At 39.3% G+C, this 15,724-nt stretch overlaps 1 protein-coding gene across 2 annotated transcripts in view; it reads right to left on the bottom strand.

Moving 5' to 3' along the window:
• Nucleotides 1–14,481, bottom strand: part of ascc3 (activating signal cointegrator 1 complex subunit 3) — a 156,509-nt gene extending 142,028 nt beyond the window's left edge. The window contains exons 1-4 of one of the 2 annotated variants that reach the window (XM_027149011.2): nt 14,340–14,481; nt 6,492–6,637; nt 4,428–4,578; nt 1,606–2,183 (exon numbers count right to left, since the gene is read on the bottom strand). In XM_027149011.2, the coding sequence (XP_027004812.2) occupies nt 1,606–2,183; nt 4,428–4,578; nt 6,492–6,581 (819 nt within the window). In that variant the 5' untranslated portion in view covers nt 6,582–6,637; nt 14,340–14,481. The remainder of the gene's footprint in view (nt 1–1,605; nt 2,184–4,427; nt 4,579–6,491; nt 6,638–14,339) is intronic. The other variant, XM_047811862.1, reaches the window with a different exon arrangement.
• Between the last annotated feature and the right edge of the window lie 1,243 nt (nt 14,482–15,724).

The following is a 15,724-nucleotide window of genomic DNA, read 5'->3' as shown; positions in this document are numbered from 1 at the left end:
GATAGGTTCTGGCTCCACTGTGACCTTGACTGAAGCGGTTACTGAAGGAGGTTGAATGTAAAGTGTGCGAGTGTTGGTGAAATAATACATTGGCGGCCTTGTTGCTTGAAAATTTGGAGCGATGAGGAACGCAGACATTTGTAGAGGAATGCTTTTGAAAGATTTCTAGACTTTCTGTTTGACTGATTTTTAGATGTTTAGCTATTCTTTCTCTGATTTGGGAGTTTAGCATTAATGGCCTTCAGAGTCATTCAAATGTCCCAAAGTTTCAGAGCTCGACTCTGTACACAGGCTTGATGTAACATTACACTGGAAACGGTATTGAATCCTAAATTGCAGTTGTATTCCATACAGTATATATGGTCTCTATATTGAATTGTACACCGTTTACAGCACAATAAACATACATAAAGCACAAAGACATCAGTTGAAAAGCTCTGTTTAGATAAATTCAGTCCGGTGCTAAATCTAAATTACCTTTAATCCTCATCATCCAACAGCTCACTCCTATACTTGTCTCCCAATTTATATGCTGTTGCAGCAAATGTCATTTATAAAGCAGAAATGTAAAATATTAAAAAGCTGGGCTCTACCATTTGTATGCCCTCCCCTGTACCTCTGTCAAGTTTAAGGGCAGTAAGTGGAAATGCTTTCAACTTTGCCATTAACTTTAGAGTCACTCGCACAGAGAAGCATGGTGGGCTTCACAGACAAAGGGCATCCCACATCTGAAGACGCCAGGGGGAGAGTTAGGTTCCAAATGTCACCTACGTGAGGAACATTTAAAATCTCAGGTGCTATACTAAGACTTGGGAGATGATGGAGGTTTCGCTCAAGAGGCACAACAGTCAGCTGATCACAGAAAAGTATGAAAGACAGAGAAAGAAAGAAACTAAAGAAGAAAGACTCAAAAACAAATCCCTGTCGAATTACGTTTGATTTGATGTCCAACTGAAATGTCTGTGACAAACAGCTGAGAGTCCAGCTCAAGACTGATCATAGTCATTAAAGCCTTCAAATCTTTCCATCATATCTACAGACACCGGCATCCCTGCTCTCACACATCCTAAGTCATGTGACACGGATTGTGTAGTAGACTAGCAACCAATAATGTCCACGGATATTAGTGTTATCCACTATATGGCCAAAGGTTTGTGGACACCTGACCATCACTTCAATATGTTTTTTGATGATCCAATTCTATGCCTCCAAGAATGGCAACAGTTTGTTCACAGATAGGTCAAGATTGCCCACTTTTGGCCATATAGTGTACATATAAGTATCTATCACAAGGAGTTATACTGATTGGTTGGACGGATGGATTGTCAATTTTATTTGATCAAAATTCTAAAATAATAACTGTGCCAAGTCTGGGTTCAAGGTGCCACTGTTGGACTGCTGAGTAAAGCCTGTAAACCTCCCTGCTCTGGTGCTAATGGACTCCCACATGATTAAGGACTTTTCTATAACCCCACACCCATTGTGTATTTTCCCTTAAAACATTGGTGAAAGCATTTTCATTTAAAACATGTTCCCTTGGTGCATGTGGTTTGGAAGAATCTGTGCTCTCTACAGCAAGGACAGTAAACATACACTGGCTCTCACCTCATTCTGAAGCTCATCATCACTCTTGGAAGAAGCCAGCATCTCAAACAGCGAGGTACAGAGCTCCTCTGCACTGGATGAACCCATGTTGCCTCCACTCAGATACTTCTCCACCTCTCTTCTAAGGATAGATCGGTCAGCACTGCTGCTCTGGCTCGCTGACTGCACGCCAGCGCTCTCTAAACCGGTGCTACGTCCACCAGCATGGTTGCTTAAGAAGCTGTTGAAATCCAGACTCAGCTCCTCACTTTGTTCCACCTCCCATGGAAGACTATCTAGACTGTCTAGGACATAAGTGTCAAAAGAAAAGACTATGTTCCGCCCAAAAGCCATTCCATGATCTATAGGCTTGTTGGACGTATGGGACTGAATGAAATCTTCCACCTGGGACTCTCCGTGCTGAGCCACCAGATGGCTGACTGCAGCACATGCTGTGTCGGCTGCTGAGGCCGGGAACGGTCCGAACATCTGCTTAATGGCCCGGGTCTCTTCATGGCTGACCTGTTCTTTGTTCTGGAATGTCTTGAACAAGAAGACTGCAGCACTTTCAATGGCATCCTGTCCGAAATCTGTCCCCACTGCAACGTTCAAAGAGAACATAGGAAGCATAGTGATTATTCTGGAGACCCACAAAAACGAGAAAATGCCTATGTACCATGGGAGAGAACAATTATAACCATTTTCACTTCACTGCCCATGCTTTTGCTCGTGAAGGAATACTTCAACCCAATGTTAGCCACAGAAAACTTTAATAATAAGGGAGAAAAGGGCTGAATGTCCAATTAAAGGAGAAAATATGATCAAGAAGCAGGAAGACCAGAATTTGGGCCAATTAAAGTTGAGGAACGCAGCTCACTCTCTATCTACAACTCAGTGTCTGTAAGTAATAGATCATTTCTGTGCATTTTAAAATGTGGAAACTTGGAGAATGCTTTATTCCGGTTTAGGATGTCTCTCAATGGCCTGTTTAAAAACTGCAGAGAGGATATCGCATGAACTTCACCGAATGTGCAATCACACTTTACAACTCTTTAATACAACAAACATTTGTCAGCTAAAAAATATTTGTTTTTAAAAGAGCACAGCACTGGAGAACAAATAGTACAGGGTTTACTGGTATAGAGGAAATGTTAAGACTTTATACTGGGACTTGTAATTAGGAATGGTGAATCTAACGTTTTAGAAGAGCTTCATTATTTCCTTTGTCTGTGTGATTTATACCCAAGCCTGTTAAAAACATTTACAGTCTGATTGGCATGAAAACAGATTTCTAGAAAAATCACCCGAACATCTAATCAAAAATCACCCGAACAACTAATCGGCTCTTTTACTTCCCTTCATTGTTATTGTATTGAATATTTTTTCAAAGTTAGACTTTTGTACTGTACAATCATTTACACTGTGATATTTACAATAAAAAACAAAAGTATGAACCATTTTTTCACTACAAGAATCCTCACTTCATTTTCCAGAACGAGGATATTAAATGTGCAGTGCAGAGTAACAGTTTGGCTCCTGAGCAGATAATTACATATATAACTACACCCCTAAGTACATTTTAAAAATATTTAAATGAGTAAACAATTGGTTCGTTTGTTAATTACACTAAAGCATCATCTGGGCATCATCATGCTAAAAAAACAAAAAAAAAACACTGAGCTGTTAATCACGAGTTTTCATCTCTTTGATTTCTATCACACCTACAGTACCCCTGGCCTGCTATGAACAGAGCCTCCCTTGCATTCACTAGAGCTATAGTGGGATTAGTGAAAAAGAGAGGGCCCTGCCATGTTGCAATCCATGCCCTGCTGCTTGCAGTGTGGCCTACCTCCCTTGTCCCTTGACGACAGGATCAGAACAGTAATATGAGCCGTGTGATAGGACACAATATGCAGCACAGTTTGACTAAGACTGCATTCTGGGGGATTTGCATCTAATCTAATTAGAAGACACATCAGGAAAGCTGAACACTGTGGCGTTGTGACATTCACCTTTGTTCAGCATAGGTAAATAACCTTAACTTTACGCTTTTGAATAATGTTTAACACTTTTGGTCGGCTAAAGCTGGTTTTAGAGGGTGCATTGCCATCAGTCTCAGATTATTACTTGTCACACAGTATGAGATGATCCCAATAAAATCTTGACTGGATTCTATAACAGACTTTGCAGTAATGTGCGTTCTCAATGTCAGATTAGTCTATGAAGATGCTCTAGTGATAAAGAAAATTACTACATTCATCAATCAGCATGAGCTGGGCTCATGTAGGAAATGTAAGGTCACAAACAGTGAGCTTGCAGTAATAAGGATATTCTAGGTTTCACCATTGGCGCTACCGTATATTTAGTTTCTTGTCATCCTCTGCCATCCTTAGCCTGTCGGGTTTAAAATGAAAAAATAAATAAATAAAATAAAATCTTGACGCTGCCAGAACTTTATGATCCATGTCTTAAATCGAAACGGCACCAAATCGGCCTCCGCAGTAAGCATGTCGTATTATGCAATCTAAGACTTCCTGTCTTAATTCACAAGCAAAGAAGTATTTTAGAATGTGAGATTTGTCAGTGACAGCAAAATCAGGCCAAAAACCATAGTGAACACCCAAACACTAAATGCAGTTTGTAGTTCAATGCACAAGTGATATGGGCAAAATCATGCATGGGGAAAACAGAACATTTGGAAGGGGAAGCATTTCAGCACATAAGATAGAAGTAGGTGTGGATACTGCTTGCTGAACATTTTACTTCTCATCACAATCAACACAGTTCCGGTCAGAAATAAAACAGGATGCAGGAGTTTTCAAGACATCAGATAAATACTGTACCTATTTGCTTGGCCGCTTGAAGGAGATTTTTCAGCTCCGGAGACTCTTTCCGTTGCTCCTTCTTCTCTAGCTGTTGTGTGAAAAACTGGACAACCTTTGCCCAGGTCAGACTCTCTCGGGCAAACAGCTCCCTCCTCTTCAAACGCTTAGCCTGCACAAGACACACAAGCTAAAGCATAAAACTCTATTGATGTCCTTGTTTTATAGCTGGAGGCAATCATTCGAAATCATTTACATAAATAAAACATTCATATATCTATCTGCAGTGACTAAACCTGAATTAGAATCAGGTTTAGATAATAAACTCCTTTAACACCAAGACACTGTATAAGCAATCCCAGTGTTCGAGCGTATGCTAAGAACAAATCTCGGTCTTTATCTCTTGCATAAAGAAGCGTGTTTGCTACTTTAAACAATTTAGAGCTAAAAGCTGTTGATAGAAGATAATCAGAAGCGCAATCTACCTCCTCTTAAAAAGCCAAAAGAGGCCAGGAGATGGACTGATTAATGAAAAACAAGATGGGGAGGGAAGTGAAGGATTGAGAATGTGTCTGCCACAAACACATAAATAATGGAGGAGATACAGAGGACTAGCTTAATAGAGATACATGTTCAAGGACATAACATTGGACACGGTCTACCATGAGTCGAGTCATTTTTATCCGCCACATACATTTACTAGGGACGTTGTCATATACATCTACCATATACATTTACTACAAACGTATTTGGAATTGGAGGTAGGAATAGCAGTTCAGAGTGCATTTTGTACTACATATCCTATTTTCTATTACACTAGCATTTTGAAAATGTTACTAGCTTCATTTTCTGTTCCATGCTAATATTTTGCAATTATCTCATTTTTTGTTTCATACTAGCATATTGTGATTTTGTTTTGTTTTATTTAATAACGCTTTGTAATTGATAATAGCTAATAACAAACAAATTATTTGCAATTATTTTTATATTTCATTACAACTTTGTGTTAATATTTTGTAATTAACTTGTATTATATGCTATTATTTGGCTTTTTTAATTAGCTTAGTTTCGTATTACATACTAGTATTTCACAATTATCTCATTTATTCCAACATTTGTGTAATGATCTCATTTTGTTTCCCTAAAGTAACTAGCAAATGTAACTAGCTTCATTTTACATTTCATGCTAGTTTTTAGCAATTATCCCGTTTTTCTCCATACTTATTCACAATTACACTGTTCTGTATTATGCTATCCTTAATGCTTAGTCTTAGTAATTATCTGATTTTGAATTACATTCGTATTTTGTATCTCAATGTAATGGTTACTATCTTCATTTTCTATACATCCTAAGATTTAGCAATTTTATCATTTTGCATTAGATAACAAATTTACAATTCTCTCAATTTGTATTTTATACAGTTCTTATGTAATTATGTAATTTATGGGACAAATTATTGTCATTGTTTCTAAATTCATTTTGTGTTTGAGATTATTATTGCATTATTATTAAGTTTGTTCTTTATACTGGTCAATTAAAGAAATTTCTTTTGCATTACATAACATTATTTTGAATTTAACTAATCCACTATTTCATTTTAGACTTTTGTAATTATCTCATATTGCGTTAAATACTATTATAATACAATCATCTCAATGATCGCATATAAGCATTTTGCAATTATCTCATTTTGTTTTATTGGTGTTTTGTCATTGTTACTTTAGTGCTAATATTTGTTAATGTTAGTGCTAATAGAGCTAATATTTCACAATTCAAATTTTTATTGAAATCTTTATTTTGAAATTGTCTTCTTGTGTATTACATACTAAAATTGTCACAAGGATATTGTTCTTCAGTGGCTCATAATAAAATGCAGTTCCTCCAACACTAAAACAACCAGGATGTGAACTATTAAGATATCAGGACAAATAACGTCAATTCCTCTAATGTGCTTTATCAAGATTGTACATAAAAAAACACTACAGAATCAGTGTGTGAAAAACTTTATGCAAGAATTGTATGATCAGAAAATGAGAAAGGAATTAAAATGGAAATATTTGTTGTGAAAACAAGTTGTGCCTTGCCTTTAAATCGTACAGCTCGAGTGTGAGGTCGTCCTGCTTGCTGACCGTGGAGAAAGAGCGCAATGCACCGGTAAGTCGAGGAGGAGCCATAGCTCTGTTCCTCAGTCAACCATCAGAGGAAAGATGTAGTCATGCAGCAAAAGTGCCTGTTAGGAAAAATTAGCAATGTTGAATATTAATGTGACTGCTTTACACATTAATATTCATCTCAAGTCATGAGCTCCCACTAATTGTGTTACATCCTGTATCATGTGCTGTTTCCTTTAAAGCTTTGACACTTTCAAAAACTTTCTTGGTCACTAAAGAGCCAAAAATACCCAGGAATAAATATCCAGGAATAAATACCCACGAATAAATAAAAATTAATATTAATACTGAATTCTTAGTCCAAGTTGAGATCAGTCCCAATATTTGAACACATATTTGATTGTATATTTTTTTTTTTTACATCATTACCAAATCATCAATTTCCCAGAGACATTCAGAACTTGACTATTTACAGACCTAGGAGGAAAAACTAGTTATTTTCCTCTCAGTCACTCTGTGTTTTGTTTTTTTCTCCACAAAGCTTATTAATAATTACAACAGCTATCTTGGTGCAATGATAGATAACCTGATATTCCCAGGATAGAAATGAAAGTCAGTATAGAACGAGTGAAATGAAAGGTTAATTGATTCTTTCGTTAATGCGAGAGCATCCAAATAAATAAATAAATAAATAAATAAATAAATAAATAACTATAAAGAGTTTAAAAGAAGCCAGAAGACAAGCTGCTTTACAAGCGTCTCACATGTAGCTCTTTACCAAATGTGTGTTGAAGAAATAACTGGAGTGTTAATGGATTTTTTTTTTATTAAAGCTTCAGTAAAATGCACAGGATACATTTACTTAGCTTCAGGTAAAACGACAAATTTTCATGTTTTGTCCGGTCAGGCAGTGATGTGGTGGTGTAAGCCGAGCCCATTCTGCAGACCCATAAACAGCACATAAACTACATCAAGCCCTAGGCACCTAACGTTAGCTAGCAAGTTAAAATATATACCCTGGATGAAGGGGAAAGAGTTCTCGGCCGTCTGCTAAAATCCCACAATGCACAGCTCGGGCTCGGGCCAAAGGGTGAATCTAGGGTCTTTAGCTCTGAGGTATTCTTTAGCCGGATAATATACAGAGAGACAAAACTATCAAGTATTTTTACTAAAATACTGAGTGAAATACACATACTGATGGCAGTATATTTATAAAATAGTAAAACTACACAAAACACACCAATAGTTTCCCACTCATCACTTCAAATTTACTTTGCTTTAGCTAAAACAGCTTACAGGCTAATTACTCAAATTTTACTCAAGGAAAATCAAGTGACTTCGCTAGCTTCATAACAACATTTAGAACAAACAACTGCTTACCTGTTTAGCAAAGGGGGGAAAGTACACACAAACCCATTTTGTTGGTATTGATTAAGCTGTACTTGACCACGGTGTAAGTACAAAATAACTTCTCAGACTGCCTGAGGCTCCAGTCAGTCCCTATGTAGTCATATAGTCATACATCTTTTATATGTGGTGCTGGAGTCTGATGATAATTGACACATCGGCGTTGTTGTATGACATGTACACAAAATGATCTCACTAATTTTACCCCAACAACCACGACACGACTCTTAATGAGAGACACTATTACAGGACTGTCAGGGCCTCAGGGACTCAGAAGCATCATATCAGCCTGGACAATTTTTTTTTCCTCTTCTATGACTCATTATATAAAAAAAAAAAAAAAACACTATTCAACTTTTCCCTTAATGGAGGAAAGATCAGTACTTGAGCAACAAAAGAAAATCGCACCGACATCTTCATATCAAAAAGCCCTAATTGTACAATAAACCCAAACTCTGAAATAAACCTTCTGTGTGTGTGTGTGTGTGTATATATATATATAGCGATATATATATATATATTTTTTTTTAAAGATCACATCTTTGAACACACAAAATGTGTGCACTGAACTCCAACAAAAAGTGAATAAAATGTAATCTGTAATTCCATTAAGCAACTGAAACCTTATTAGAAGGCAGGTTAGAGGGTTTTTACAGCTGCAGTTCTAAATTTTAGAAGATGAACAGGTATCTGTGTGTGTCAGAGGGAGCAAAGCATAAACTGAAGCCTATTCTCCAGCTTGCACTGTGTAATAACTTTGAAATAGTCAACAGAAAAGCTATTAGAAAGCCTCAGATCGGAAACGCCTTTTTAATCAGTCAGGATGGAGTTTGCCTGGATGAGCAAACTGGGTGAGTAAAGAATGTACTCACTCTGAGTGAATGTGATTGGGGAAGGAAAAGACTTCACTATTTGGCTTTGGCTGAGGAGCTTCGATATGCTGAATTATTTGTCTTGCAAAGATAAAAATGTAGGCTGTAACAAAGAACAGGGTTTTGGTCTATCACACTTTGATTTGTGTGTCTTAAAACAAAGTAAAGTGCATATTCCACAGAAAGGTTGTGATATCAGATGCAGCCGGACACCAATTAGTTCCCTGGTCATGTCAGAAAGATCGTAAATACGAGTTACATTACACTGTCTCATGTTTTATTTTTTTAATACAACTGAGCAATTGAGGGTTAAGGCCCATGCTCAGGGGCCCAAAAGTGGCAACGTGGTGGACCTGGGATCAAACTTACAACCTTCTGATTGGCAGCCCAACACCTTAACCACTAGGCTACCACACGCCTCAAGTTGAACGCGTACGAACGCCTCACAATGTCGTAATTATGAGTGAGAGAAATCTTGATTTTCTTTTAATTTATCAGTTTCAGTAGAAAATACGGTAGAATCAATTATTTGCTATACATTTGTTGAACATTTGTTTCTCTCAAAAGCTAATTCTACTTATTGTGAGTTTGGAATCTACAAAAGTTATTGAAATACAAGCGTTGCAATACATGGGACGCCACAGCGGATCGTCTTGACTACATATTTTATTTTGACACAAACTCAAATCTTGCCATAAACAAGCAAAATGGTTTATATTTAAGCGGCTTAAAGGAGTGAAATAGATTGAACGTAAAGCGACTTCATAAATTGATTAAAAACAATCAAAACACAACTGATGTGCATTCTTTGTTGTTAATTTTCTAGAAGTAAAAGTTAAAAGCCTTGCTGTATTTTTTGCAGTTATTTTTGAGAAGGTTTACCTCCATATTGCTCTACTAAAGTGACTTGAACCCACTTTACATCGTAATTCCAACTGCCCAACTCGTAAATATGAACTTCCCAGAAGGACTTTAATGCACAGAGTACATCAAGTAAAAGCTCTCAAACAAACAACTAGAAGACTATAGCCTATATAGACTATATTCTAAAGGTTTAATCACAACATCAGTGAGATATTGCCTGGTTTGTTACTTAAGTTAAAGACATTTTTATTATTAGCTTGAATCATGTGTAGATTGAAGTCTTGTGGTATTAGAGTAATCCAATACCATTGTGAAATCTCAAAGCACAGATTCACAGATGTTAGCACAAATTGGAGCTATAACTATACTATTAAATTTAGGGGCTTTACACATGCAGAATAACAGTGTTGCAAAACACCAGCATCAGGAGTCTCTGTTCAGTGCTTATGTGAAAGCCTGGAGTCTATTCCAGGAGACTCAGGGCACGATGCAGGGTACAGTCTGAACAGGAAACCAGTCCATTGCAGGGCACAAATCACACGCATACACAATCACACACACAAACACAAACAATCACACACACAAACAGACACACGCACAAACACACGCACAAACACACACACAAACACTCACACAATCACACCCAATCACACACACAATCTCACACACACAAACAAACACGCATACACAATCACACACACAATCAATCACACACACACACAAACACAATCACACACACAAACAAACACGCATACACAATCACACACACAATCAATCACACACACAATCAATCACACACACAATCAATCACACACACAATCAATCACACACACAATCAATCACACACACAATCAATCACACACACAAAATCACACACGCATACACAATCACACACGCATACACAATCACACACGCATACACAATCACACACGCATACACAATCACACACGCATACACAATCACACACACAAAATCACACACGCATACACAATCACACACGCATACACAATCACACACGCATACACAATCACACACGCATACACAATCACACACACAAAATCACACACGCATACACAATCACACACACAATCACACACGCATACACAATCACACACACAATCACACACGCATACACAATCACACACGCATACACAATCACACACGCATACACAATCACACACACAAAATCACACACGCATACACAATCACACACACAATCACACACGCATACACAATCACACACACACACACACACACGCATACACAATCACACACACACACACACACGCATACACAATCACACACACACACAATCACACACACAATCATGCATACACAATCACACACACAATCACACAATCACACACACACAATCACACACACACAATCACACACACACAATCACACACACACAATCACACACACACACACAGACACAAGCACACACACACAGACAGACACACACAAACACTCGAACACACACAGACACAAATACACACACAAACACACAATCACACACACACAATCACACACACACACACACAATCACACACACACACACACAATCACACACACACACACACAATCACACACGCATACACAATCACACACGCATACACAATCACACACGCATACACAATCACACACGCATACACAATCACACACGCATACACAATCACACACGCATACACAAATCACACACGCATACACAAATCACACACACTATGGACAATTTAGAGATGCCAATTAGTCTACAACTTACACACAAGATTACACAAGATTACACACATTAATATACAAAGCAAATGTACTGTTCATTTGCGACTGCTTTACTTTCAGTACATCTAGAGCTTCAGCCCGGGTGGTTGCGGAGGCAAAAACTCGGGTCTGGGAGGAGTTCGGTGAGGCCATGGAGAAGGACTAATCGGTCGGCCTCAAAGGAACTCATCTGGCGCCTCAGGAGGGGGAAGCAGTGCCCTGCTCACACTGTTTACAGTGGGAGTGGGAATCTGCAGACTTCGACTGGGGACATTCTCGGACGGTGGAAGGAGTACTTTGAGGTTCTCCTCAACCCCACCGACATGTCTTCCACTGGGGAAGCAGAGGCCGAGGGCTCAGTTGTGGACTCGTCGATCCCCCAAGCTGAGGTCACTGAGGTAGTTGAGAAGCTCCTCAGTGGCAAGGCACCGGGGGTGGATGAGATCCGCCCTGAGTACCTCAAGTTTCTGGATGTTGTGGGGCTGTCTTGGTTGACATGCCTCTGCAACATCGCATGGTGGTTGGGGACAGTGCCTCTGGACTGGCAGACTGGGGTGGTGGTCCCTCTGTTTAAGAAGGGGGACCAGAGGGTGTGTTCCAACTACAGCCTCCCCAGAAAAGTCTATGTCGGGGTACTGGAGAGGAGAATTCGGCCGATGCAGGAGGAACAATGCGGGTTTCGTCCGGGTCATGGAACACTGGACCATATCTATATCCTCGCCAGGCTGCTGGAGGGTTCATGGGAGTTTGCCCAAACAGTCCCCATGTGCTTTGTGGATGCTTTGAAGGCGTTCGACTGTGTCCCTCATGGTGACCTGTGGGGGGTGCTCTGGGAGTATGGGGTCCGCGGCCCTCTGCTAAGGGCTGTCCGGTCCCTATATGACCGGAGCAGGAGTTTGGTTCGCATTGCCGGCAGTAAGTCAGACTTGTTCCCGGTGCATGTTGGACTCTGGCAGGGCTGCCCTTTGTCACCGATCCTGTTCATTATTTATATGGACAGGATTTCTAAGCACAGTCGGGAGCCAGAGGGAGTCCGGTTTGGGGACCACGGGATTTCGCCTCTGCTTTTTGCAGATGATGTTGTCCTGCTGGCTTCCTCAAATCAGGACCTCCAGCGTTCAATGGGACTGTTTGCAGCCGAGTGTGAAGCGGCGGGGATGAGAATCAGCACCTCCAAGTCCGAGGCCATGGTTCTCGGCCGGAAAAGGGTGGCTTGTCCCCTTCAGGTTGGTGGAGAGCTCCTGTCTCAAATGGACGAGTTTAAGTATCTTGGGGTCTTGTACACGAGTGAGGGAAGACAAAGATCGACAGGCGGATCGGTGTATCTTCTGCAGTGATGTGGTCGATATACTGGTCTGTTGTGGCGAAGAAAGAGCTGAGCCGCAAGGCAAAGCGCTCTATTTACCAGTCGATCTACGTTCATACCCTCACCTATGGTCATGAGCTTTGGGTCATGACCGAAAGGACAGGATCCTGGATACAGGCGGCCGAAATGAGTTTCCTCTGTAGGGTGGCTGGGCGCTCCCTTAGAGATAGGGTGAGGAGCTCAGTCACTCGGAAGGAGTTCAGAGTAGAGCCGCTGCTCCTCCACATCGAGAGGAGTCGGGTCAGGTGGCTCAGGCATCTGTTCAGAGGAGCAACACTCCTGGAGTTCAAGGTACGTTTTTGGGCCTTAACACACACAAAGCCTTCATACATGTTGCTAATGATCACATACAGCATGCACAATCATACCCCAATAACAAGTGCTTATAGCAGAGATCATATATATTATATATGTGTTTGTGTCTTGTCAATGTCATTCTGTTACACTGTGGAGCTTCTATCACTAAAAAAAAAAATTCCTCATATGTGAAAACCTGGCAAGTGACAAGTGAAGTGACATACAGCTAAGTATGGTGACCCATACTCAGAATTTGTTCTCTGCATTTAACCCATTCAAAGTGCACACACACACAGCAGTGAACGTACACACACCACGAACACACACCCGGACGCGGGGCAGCCAGTTTTATGCTGCTGCGCCCGGGGAGCAGTTGGGGTCAGACTCTCTAACCATTAGGCCACGACTTGCCCCAATAAAGCTCTTTCTTATTCTGATTCAAATGTTCAATGTGAAAATGTTGTTCAAAAAAACTTCCATCTTTGTAATTTAGACAAAAATCTCTTATCACATGTAAATTGAACTTAATTGCTACAGACATGATTCATCAATATTACTTAACAGAAATAAATGTCCAGAGACTATATCCAGCTTCCTTTTGCTTTGTTTGAGTTTCTGTGAAGAAATTTCGCTAGTAATGTAAACATTTTGTGTAACTCATATTTTTACATTAGGTTCTTATACCTTAAACATTTCAAACTCACACACACCACTAAACAAAGCCCAGAGCAAACTAATCCATCATCTCAGTTACTGTAGACATGTTGATGCAAAAAGGAGCACGAATTGAGGTAAAACATTTTATTTCAGTAGTCTGTCGGCTTACAATGCTATCTGAAGTCACACAACATGTAAACGACAGTTAAATCAGCTTGTTGTCCTTCCAACTAGCTGCTAGTTTTATAGTCAGAAAGGCATCAAAGTCCACAAAGATATTAACAAACGCTTTGTTAACGTGCAAGCTAACATATATCTTTATAAAATAAATAAAACACAGCGTATGACAAGGCATTTCAGCTGGCTAACTAATATTAATAGGTTAACTTTAGTTAAATTTGTACTTTCAATATGCCAACATAGTGTTATTAGTCAGGCAGGTAGTTTCTCATACAGTTTAGCCAGAGCTACAAGCTAAGCATATAAACAATACCGTTGTTTCTCATTGATCCACTTCAGCTTAAATGACATTTCAACAAGCAGCTCAATTCTTAAGTTCACTATAAAAAGTGAAAGATAAATAAACCATCCTGAACTCACCTACCGGCTCTCAATCAATCCAGTGTGCAGTAAGTTTCAGCAGGCAGCTCGGCTAGCCAAATGCTGCGTGTGCACAGAGACGGCATGAGCCGAAGGGTGTTGTGGGTATCGTAGTTTTGTAGGGTTTACAGCTGCGTTGGTCGAAACGCAAGGTTTCGGTTTCATTGACTACAATATCCATTCATACGACGTATGCGGAAGTATAAAGTAAATAGTGCAACAGAAGTAGTCTCGGAATAAAAAGTTTGACAGGAAGGTGAAAGGCTTTTTTCAGTTGAGATGTTGGTGGGAAAATATAGTTATAATAATATTAATAAGAATTAGAATAATATTAAGGACTAATAAATAGATATGAAGGAATAAACTGAGAGAAAATAATAAAGTAATATAGCAAACCTGTCTTGATTAGATTGGATGAATGGGATTATATTATTATTATTATTATTATTATTATTATTATTATTATTATTATTATTATTATTATTATATTATTATTATTATTTTATTATTATTTTATTATCATTATATTGTTAACTGACTGTGTAGGGTTTTACATGGGGTGTGTCTCAATAAACCCAGCTCTTAAGATGGTGAATCAGTATATCATGTGGCATGAGTTTGGCACTGGTGAGGATCATAGCTCACTACACACTGGGACACTGGTGACTGTGGCTACATAATCACAATGTTAAAGGTCAGCACCGGTAACTGCAACACTCTTGATGTAAACAGGCTTGAAGGCTCCTTACTTATAACGGGCTTTGGCACTATTTCAGCTGCCAATAAACAGCTGTTGAACCCAAACACATAATATATATTTACGTTTTATGTCATATAAATTTGGTTAATTTTATAATTGATGATTTTAATCGCACATGTTTTTGTCTTGGTACTTCAAGCAGACCCAAACAAATCATGTATAGAATGGCAAATCAGATTAAAAATAGCTGATGTGTGCAATCATAGCATAGGCAAGAAGCATAAGCTTCTGCTTGATTAGAATGAAAACCTGCACCACACCGGCCCTTTGTGGAGAAGATTGGACACTCCTGCTATTGTACAGTAGATAGACAGCTTCATGGGTTGCATGAGATTGGCACTGAAATGTTGATAACATGGATAAGGTTGGGGTTGCTGGCTAACTCACTTTTCCATTGTTGTCCAGTGGCTGTGGATTGGCAAAACAGGATGGTGTCTTCCAGTTTTATGGTAATCTCACTCAGCCTCCAGCCTTTTCGGCGAGAAGCATTTAGAAGAATAGAATAGCAAATGCAACATGGCGAATGTTCTTTAAACTCACAGATTAACACATTATGACTAACACTTCAAGAACAGAGAGGAAATAGGCATTTTGGTGGTGAATAAACATGTGCTTAATGAGCAGT

Source organism: Tachysurus fulvidraco, chromosome 3, assembly GCF_022655615.1.
Source record: "Tachysurus fulvidraco isolate hzauxx_2018 chromosome 3, HZAU_PFXX_2.0, whole genome shotgun sequence".
In the NCBI taxonomy this organism is placed as follows: Eukaryota; Metazoa; Chordata; class Actinopteri; order Siluriformes; family Bagridae; genus Tachysurus; species Tachysurus fulvidraco.
The sequence above is the reverse complement of the archived record's forward strand: the minus strand, read 5'-3'. Positions and strand labels throughout refer to the sequence as shown.